The sequence below is a fragment of the Aphanomyces astaci genome, assembly GCF_000520075.1.
Source record: "Aphanomyces astaci strain APO3 unplaced genomic scaffold supercont1.31, whole genome shotgun sequence".
Classification (NCBI taxonomy): Eukaryota; Oomycota; class Saprolegniomycetes; order Saprolegniales; family Verrucalvaceae; genus Aphanomyces; species Aphanomyces astaci.
The window spans coordinates 619,279-628,891 of record NW_009798294.1 but is presented as its reverse complement, the minus strand read 5'-3'; the positions used below and the strand labels follow the sequence as shown (position 1 = coordinate 628,891).

Here is a 9,613-nt window from a genome sequence, read left to right as displayed (position 1 = left end):
ACGCACCCGGGATTGAACCCGGGCCCCCGTACTTCTCCAACCGACGTCTTAACCATTGCGCCACCGCGTCAAACGCTTATCTTTGTACATTGCTCATCAATTCGGTCGATATCCATACTTCTAATTTGCATAATCTGTCGAGAGTGATAATTGTACAGCTCACGAATGGAAACAAGACACTCAATCGCGGCTGCACAATTTAATAACCTGCAAAAATGTCGTGAGCAACAGTGTCTGATTGGTCACATTATGACACGAATTTCGAAGTTAATTAGCCAATCAATGACATTTGAGGCCAGGTTTTCGAAGTAAAATTTGGTGAACCATTCCGTCGTTCCCTGTACACTGCCCGTCACTGCAGGTATGCAAACCCAGATTAACGTCAGCGTAATTTCTTTTTTATTTACATAGGTGATTTTACTGTTAAAACAGTATATAATTTAATCAATTTAAGACACATTTTAGCATAATATTTTCATTCTTTGACAAGTCATGTAATCTCATAATTAACACTGTAAAGTGACTTCTAAATTGAATACCGTATACACTTGATAAAGATTACTCCCTCCGTCCCACAATACTTGCGTACTCCCTCCGATCCAAAAAGTTGCGCGACTTTGAGGAGGGTTTACATGACACATCATTAAGTTTGTATGAGACTTCAGGCACGGTTTTCGTCCATCCTCGAGTTGAATTTCTGCGCTCCAATTGGTCTGTCGAAAAGAGCGCGAAACAGACAGCAGTTAAGGGATTTTCAGGGTTGAAATTTGATGTTTCCAAGCCTCGTTATGGAGGTCAGAAGATTTAATACAAATTCCAAGATAAAACCAGCTTTCAAATATACAAACACTCTTACATGGTGGGAATTTTGACAGCTCACTTCAGAATGACACAGGGCAGGCTTGACCTGACCAATATGGTGCGTGAGGCCATCCTGCGTGAAGTCTTGCTCAAGTGTCAAGACGGTGTGGTTTGCCGATTACCGAGAGGCTTCGGCAACGACCTTGCGACAAAGTATGGTTGCCACGTGTCGTCCGTTCGTCGCATCATAGCTCGAGAAAAGGCACAGGATATAGCGTCTGGAAACATGCAAGTGTGTGTAGCTAACAGAAAGAAACGTCGCGTTGGCCGGAAGATAAAGTACACGGCTGCCCAGGCGCGAGAAAAGCTCTTGCAGGTTCCACTGCGAGAGCGTACATCATTGCGATCCATCTCCGCCAAAACCGGTTACAAAAGATGTTCCGTCACCCCCAATCTAAACTCGTATCGTAGGAATGAGTTACGGTACATTGCATCGGTATCTCAAGCGTGGTATGTTCCGTGCGCACTCAAATGCTATCCGTCCTATGCTTACCGACGTCAACAAATACAGCCGACTGAAATTTGCCCTCAATTTTATGGCGCCCGGACAAGATATGCGCGAAATGCTGGACTACGTTCATCTCGACGAAAAATGGTTCTAATTGACCTTAGTAAATCGCAAGTTCTATCTCGTCCCAGGCGAGAAGCCACCCGAGCGCAAGTGCAAGAGCAAGCGATTCATTACGAAGGTTATGTTCTTGACGGCGGTGGCACGGCCTCGGCTCAACGAGGACACCGGTGTTTGGTGGGACGGCAAAATCGGAACGTGGCCCTTCGTCAAGCAAGCCGCGGCTCTTCGCTCAAGCGTCAACCGAGAAGCTGGCACGATTGAAACCAAGGTCATCAGCGTCACAAAGGATGTCTACCGTGAGTACCTGCTGGGGAAAGTGCTGCCAGCGTTGGCCCAGCCGTGGACGAACCATCATGCTTCAGCATGACAACGCCCGGACACACGTAACCACGTCCGACGCCAAGCTACAGGAGAGTTTCCGTCAATATGCGGCACAAGCGTGGTTTCTTGCCCCACAGCCGGCAAACTCGCCTAACCTCAACGTCTTGGACTTGGGCTTCTTCGCAGCACTGCAGTCCCTACAACATCGTGAGTCCGCGCGCACCATCGATGACTTAGTGGCCAATGTGGCGAAAGGATTCAAGGACTATCCGTTCGAGCGGCTCGATCATACCTTCATGACGTTGCAATCTTGTCTACTGGAGACCATCAGAGTGGGAGGATTCAAGGACTATCCATTCGAGCGGCTCGATCATACCTTCATGACGTTGCAATCTTGTCTACTGGAGACCATCAGAGTGGCCGGTGACAACTCGTACAAGATTCCGCACTTGGGAAAGCAGCCCGACAGAAGACTACCGCGACGGCACGGCCAAGTTGAGCGCTATCGACGCGGTCGCGTATGAACGTGCTGTGGAGACAGAGTTGGATGAGCTTCCGACGGCTGACGAACTGTCGACGTTCCTTGAGAGCATGGCCCTGGACTCCGAAGTCACGGCTGCCTTGGAAGCTGCAGGACTTGAAGCTATTGAATTATGAGTAGTGATATGTTGAGTAGATGTGTTGTACTTCGTTGGAGTTGTTGTGCTCGGTAGGAGGGTACTCGAGGTAAACCCCCTCCTGAATCGAATGGCAGTGTTGGTTTTTCATGAATCGCAAATTTGGATGGTTCTGTGTGTGACACACATTCTGTAACGTTACAACCTTGAATCTCAATATATCTATTAAAATATAGGGTGTGCGGAGTACTTTTTTTCGAGGAGGGATTTGTGAAATTCCGAAGTCGCGCAACCTTTTTGGATGGGAGGGAGTAGATCAGAAAAAGGATGTACGGCTCCTTGAATAAAATATCAAACACCTCAAAACTTTATCCTACGCATTGAACACAGTGTAGTGCGTTAAGCGATCGACACTCGCAGTAGCTTCGCCTTAACCTGCTCGGGGGTATAGGCCATCTTCCTACCCACCCGACCCTTCTTTCTGCTCGAAACCGAGACTTTCATGTTGCCGGTAGCAACTCCCTGCTGCTTTGACAGAAAAAAAGACGCGGCGGATGGTAGAGTGGTGGCAGTTGTACTTTTCGGCAAGCACCTGCGCAATGCCATTTGGCAATCTTGCGAAGGAGGTCTTACTGTTGTGGAGCAGAATCTCCCGAAGGATGGCCTCGCGGTCTTCGTTCGTTTGTTGACACGCATTATGAATGTTGGTCACTAATTTATATGATTTAAAGTATGAGAACTTTGCGAGCGATTTCTGTGAAGGTTCCAGTGTATTTTTCCCTCGCTGACACATGAATTGACAGGACTTGGCGCGCTTGTTCATATGGACCAATGAAACACGTGAAATTCAACAAGGGCAGACGACAAACAAGTTTGAAAATCACTTGCAAATATAATGACGAGTTATTTCCCCCCTCCCCATGACTACGCAAGTATTTTGGGACGGAGGGAGTACTTTGAAGTACAGTACTCATGAAGAGGTTATGCGAATTTCGGTGCTCAAATCTGTTATACATTATTCAAGTCAAACACATGGGCGGATTTTATATTTATGTTACACAGGAAAATTTCAGAATTGAGAAATACGTCAAGCAAAATGGATAAGGAACACAACGATGGGTCCTGCATAAACTTATAACGCTACCTTGAGAATGCATGTTTTTCATCCTTCGCCGGACCTTGGAAATCTCATACTACGTAGTATAAAACAAAACTGAAGCGGTATCGTTTTCTGGAGAACATGGTGAAAACTTCAAAGAACATGGTTTTGATTGGCCAATATTATGGGGTCAGGTCTACGGTACAGTATTCAACGCCTGTCCACTGACAACAACAATCATTTCAAGGCTTCCACCCTTGCCCTGTCGTGCACACGCAGTAAGCTGCTGTCAAATGAAGGCGCCATGTTCCGTGGGTCTCGTGGGCATTGCATGGGCCTGAGTAATTCGGTTGACACCGTGATGAAGCAACGGAAACCTTTACAATGCAACATGCGTACATGGTTGCAGATTCCACTTCCTGGTACGTTGCTATGAGTACAGAAAATGTGCACACAAAGATCAGGGAATCACAGGTAACATTTGTGGAAGTTTGTGATACAGGGGACTTTACTGCGACAGTAGGTCATATGTGCAGTGCATATGGATATAAAGGGAAATATTCCTCTGTAGAAAACGCTACTTGAGCATAGGATTGGGATCTTTCCTTGCTTTGGTTGCACCAGTACTTACTACTAATAGTTCTATTAATAGTACACGTCAAGGTGTCGCTATTCATAGCGCACGCATTGCACCGCAATGACAGAAGGGGGTATCTACCAGAAACAACCCTTAATAAAATCAGTACGTATAATCCTGATAAAAGTGGTGGAGTACACCACATTTTTTACGACACGCCGAATTACTACAGTACAAGCTAGTACTAACTTAGCACCCGAGAACAATTATCAATAGTGCTATGTGGCTTGTTCAAATACTACACTCGCTTGCGCTTGTGCGATGTAGTTTCGTCGTCGTCATCGCTCTTGTGGATGTCAGCAAGGATTTCCTCGTGCGTGCATTCACCCAGCGCAGGAATCATCGAGCGCTTGTGGTTATACAAGAGGATCTTTGTGCTCACATACCAGTCGAGAATACCAAGGCGCAAGCAACTGCAATCACTACGAAGCTCGGGGTACATGTTTCGAAGCACCTGGTTCCTTCCTTCGTGTTCGCACTTCTGGACTGTAGTCAAAGTGTGGGACACCTAGTGACATATCAGACACATAATGATATACAGTACGTGCTGCTGTAATCACGGTACTAATACAGTACTACTGTACTTACTTGGAATAAGAGGACTAATCCATTAGTATGGTACTTATCCATGAACCTCGTCAGGTTTTTACTGACGGACTTTCCCCAGTCGATGCGCCACCTGGACCACTGTAGAATGGCCGAACCTTGTTTGAGACCGCTCCTGTCGGCTGGACCGTCCTTGACCACGCTAGTTACTATGCGTCCTCGATCTCTTTCCTCAGAAACGAAGCCCCAGTCTTCATGGATGCAGTGCCGCGCTAGCACAACCTGGTACTTTTTCGCAGACATGTTGTTTTGGTATCGGATAGTTTCAGAATGTTATCCTTATTTAAGCAGAAATAAATAATTATTGTTTTTGTGTAGCAATAAGTGGTGGACTTCACCATTTTATTTAAACAGCACCGTGTAGCTCACGCTTGTCACCGTGTTCCACAAACGCCATGGACTTTTTATCACGTCCCCTTCAATTAAAGTGCAAGCCGGTGGCTGTACTTTCGTAGTAACTCATCGAAGTGTACGGCTAATGCTGCATCGTTAGCTACAACGAACGAACTCCCTGGCCAGAAGATCATTCATCGCCCATGATCTTGCTCAGGCCGTAGTCCAGGCTGTGTCCCTGACCAACTGTAGACTACTTGGTCGTGGTATTATCTAGAGATTACACCCACTCTCTTCAGTTTACAATGCAAAGCAACCTCCTGTGATTCCAATTATGATCTCGCCAAGATCGTTGTTCAGCCGTGACCACGTACACATACGATAGCTTTCATGACGTGGCTTGCTCTGCAGCGACCACAAGCCTGTTTCAGCCGTGCACTCACATCTGCACTATGTACAACCTTGTATTTACGTCTTGAAATGGTGGCTATGCTAACGCCTTGCACGCTACTCCAACACAATCCACACTTCGAGCGCTCGACACGGATGTGGTCCAGCCCTAACATCCGCTTCTATGTTGATGACGTGGCACGCTCTAGAGCGACCGATTCATTATACGAGATAAAGCAACAACAATGAACGCCCCCCCGGCTACACTGCAACAATTTACTCGACCCCGGCCTCCCCCCACCATCATACAAGGTAAAGCAACAATAACGAACGCCCCCTGGCTACACTGACGCAATTCACTCGAACACGGTATCATCCAAGCCGCAACCAAGTAGCCACGTGACGTGTAAAGCCTGCGTCAACAATGAACGCCCCCCCGGCTAAAGCAACAACAATGAACGCCCCCCCGGCTACACTGCAACAATTTACTCGACCCCGGCCTCCCCCCACTATCGTTAAAGCCAGCACTCAACTCGGACGTGGTCAAGCCCGAATAACCACTTCGATGCATTGTGTTGTATAGATGACGTGGCACGCTCTACAGTGACCCGATTACATTATACAAGGTAAAGCAACAACAACGAACGCCCCCTGGCCACACTGACGCAATTCACTCGAACACGGTATCATCCAAGCCGCAACCAAGTAGCCACGTGACGTGTAAAGCCTGCGTCATAACCTATAGCATGCTCAAGAGCACTGTAGCTAAACGCTCTTTTGTCAAAATTTGGTGGTTTTCACCACTTTTGTAACTTCCGTAACGTCCTGTATCGCCTGCTTTTACCTGTGTAGAAAAAGAACGATGTAATAAAAACAGCTTTTCGGCAGAATGAGTGCGAACACTGTGCAGTAAAGGCGTGTACATGGGAACATTGCAAAGGATGTCGACGTGGCTTAATTTTCGTATGCGTTCATCAATTCGCAACGACGCATTCGCAACGAAAAAAAACATTGCCGCTACGACGCCAGCCATGCCGATACGAGACCAGCCATGCCGATGGGATGCCCCACTCGAATCGTGCCGTGCATGCTGCGAAGCACCGACTGCTCGCTGCTCGCTCTGCGCCACCCATGTCTGCTGATATAGGTCATACATGTAGCTCGACGTGGAACTCAACGTGGCCAGAGCAATGACCCGTGGACCACCGTTACGCTATGCTACGCCACGACAACATGACTCAGCCGCCTGAGACACCATGCCCCCGTGATCAGCGTTGCAATTCAACCTTCACGGCCCCATAAAGTACTCAAAACTACCCTTGGTGTGTTAGAAATAAGTACGAAGAGTAGTAGTGTATAACACCAGATTTTGATGAATACGTTTTTGTTGTATTTGTTTTGCTCGGCTATACACTCTTGCGCCACAATAAAGTGTAAAGAATGAATTAATATGTAATAGAAACTAATCGAAAATCAATGCTCCTTGGTTGACACGGTGCCGACCACGAGGGTTCCCGCGAGGTAGAAATTGAGGATCGCCGTTAAGTGCTTGGCGCCTGCCATTACGAATAGTGCGGTTGACAAGTCTTCGCACTCGTATCGTCATTCCCGGCACGGCCGCCCCAATCGATTCACACACAGCAATGCAGTGCACACATACGTGGTGGCGCTTCCAATACATGCAACCGCACGTAGTTTTGTTGTTGAATCTGGTCACTTTCCAGCCATGTGGAGGTTGCAGATGTTTCTCTAGGCGGCGTAGGTTCCTGTTGATTGGATGGCGCCTGTTGAACTCGGGGTCTCGACCTTGTCCGAACGCAACCTCGTCATCGTCATCTGGCGGTGCATTCAGATGTTGAACTTGCCATGTCGCTGGCATATCAACAATCCGTGCAGAAACTACCAATAGGTGTTTCTTCAACAGACTTGCATAATGTCGTTTTAGCCTGTCGCCAACTTCGACAGCTGTAGCCCATGGAAGTCGAAGGCGCGATTCCCGCCGCATGAGCTTCACCGCCTCTTGTATTAAATGCGGGACATGAAGTTTGCCGTTGTGAAGGAACTACCATTATTAGATTACGTAAAGTGGTATGTATGTGTGGTTATGGTTATGGGTAAACATACACTTTTGAGCTCAGCATTAAATTGCTCATTCGGGTTGTTTGTAAGGGGCGATCCACGGTCACTGTGGTACACTTGCCACTTCCAGAAACGTTCCTCGTTGACACGGCTGTAGAGGGCCACCATAGGCAGCCACGTGTCGAAGAAATAGGTTCTGAACTTGCGGTGTACACGATCAACACTCCACCTTTGATGCACCCGCTGCATTTCTTGAAGCAGTTGGTTGTAGTTTTCCACCATGTGTAACATGTAAATGTCAAACGACACTTCGCACTATTCCGCCCAGGATAAACCATTTCGCTTCTCGTAGTACTAGTACAAATTGCCAAAAATCAGCTTAAATATCAGTGTACAAGTATTCAATAGTGTTAGACGTACCTTCTTCATGACGTGGAAGTAGCACATAAGGTATTGAACACCTGGTAGGATGGGACGCAGTGCATTAACCATCCCACGGTACTGAGCACGGTCTGCATCTCCCATCAGGAGCTGAGGCTGCCAATCGTACGCCATGTGTGTACGAAACAAGTTACCCAGGGAATTCAACAACCAGGCAAAGTCTTGATTGGTTCTCTGTGATGTGATGCACACACATAGCACGTGAAAATGGCCAGCGAAATCGGAGTATCCGAACACAAACAATGGATACCCCGACTTGTTGGTTTTGAACGTCGTGTCCACATGGCACAGAATTCGAACATCTGGATTGCCCAGGCATGCCTCGCGATACTGTTGAAGTAGGTCGAACGTTGTAACGCCTACACGCAAATTACGTAATGAAGTACTAGTACAGAATCAGACCCACCGACGCGAAATGAATCTACACCTCCATCTCCAACTGTAGGTATATCGTTGTCAGTTGCGACACCAAAAACAAATGGTTCGTGGGCGTTCGCATCATCCGCATGGTCCGGCATTCCGTGCTGCACAATTACAGCTTGGACAGCCGCTACAGTGCTCGCGTGGTTCATGAACTTCTTCGTGATATACTTCACGGCTTCCTGGACTTGCGCCAGGCTAGGTAGAGGTACATCGCCAAATTCACCCCGGGCGTGAGCAGCCTCTAACTTCGTGAACAGGTGCTTTGCCTTCAGAGCAGGCTGCTCTGTAATCCATTCGCGCAAATGATCCTTCATGTCAGGTGTTACCTACTTAAACATTAGATCTATTACTGCAATACAGAGAGTTCGTGCCTTCGTTGGACGAGGTGACGCATGTCCCTGTAGTTCAGGTGGCATTGCGTGGACACCACATATGTCCACAGTGGCTGTCGCAGACACCGATCACACTCTAATCCTGTACGAAGCATTGCATCTTGGCACGGCCAATTCGCCGTTGATGGGGTCTGGGCGATGACATCTAGCGGACACACAGCGCGTATACTTGATTTGCATGTCATGCGGGTTAAAGCAGGCAAGGAGAAATGGGTCGCCATGGTTGACAGTGCAGCCTGTACGGTTACTAGTCGGAACACGATGCGAGGGCAGCGTATCACGAAAGGCCCCAAGCTCTTGCTCGGATAGCGTGGCGAGGTTAACGAACGCTCTCCCAGCCATGTCGATGGACCTGTAGGCGAAACGTGTTCTATTTTGGCGTAGGAGCGTCAAGTTGTAATCCTCGTTTCGTTACGAATTCAAGAACTTGACATTAAACCAATGAGCAGCAAGCTACGTCAAATTGCCCAATGACGTTTTGATGCTAATGCCCATTTCAGCCACTTAGCAACAAGATAAGTAGGTCAAGCTGACCAGGATGGCAGGTTTGATGTTAGGTTAGTTGATCTTAGGCATCTTTAGATTCGTTTTTTATACAAGCCTATCAGTAAATCGCAATTTTGAGTAGGCCAATGGCCTCTTATATCATCTTTTTCTCAACCAACCAGTAACAAGCAATACGAATGAATAGCAAAATTTAGCTGGCCTATTAAAATCGTCAGCCTATCATAAATTTGTCGAGAACATTTGTCCAATGACTTGATTACCTCATAAGCCAATCCGTAACAAGTAATGTGATATTATTGGCAAAAGGCAAACATTGGGTTAACTCATGAGCCAATC

The 9,613-nt window shown here is 47.3% G+C and overlaps 2 protein-coding genes across 2 annotated transcripts; one reads left to right on the top strand and one right to left on the bottom strand.

The window, feature by feature from the left end:
* Window positions 1-886: 886 nt before the first annotated feature.
* On the top strand, window positions 887-2,410 carry H257_11068 (hypothetical protein; the record flags this gene model as incomplete). The annotated part of the gene is made up of 4 exons (XM_009837906.1): window positions 887-1,226; window positions 1,501-1,748; window positions 1,795-2,138; window positions 2,194-2,410. 4 exons carry the CDS (start codon window positions 887-889, stop codon window positions 2,408-2,410), a joined length of 1,149 nt encoding a protein of 382 aa, XP_009836208.1.
* A 1,934-nt stretch (window positions 2,411-4,344) lies between these two features.
* On the bottom strand, window positions 4,345-4,955 carry H257_11067 (hypothetical protein; the record flags this gene model as incomplete). Its single annotated transcript, XM_009837905.1, has 2 exons — window positions 4,345-4,614; window positions 4,695-4,955. 2 exons carry the CDS (start codon window positions 4,953-4,955, stop codon window positions 4,345-4,347), a joined length of 531 nt encoding a protein of 176 aa, XP_009836207.1.
* Window positions 4,956-9,613: the final 4,658 nt, after the last annotated feature.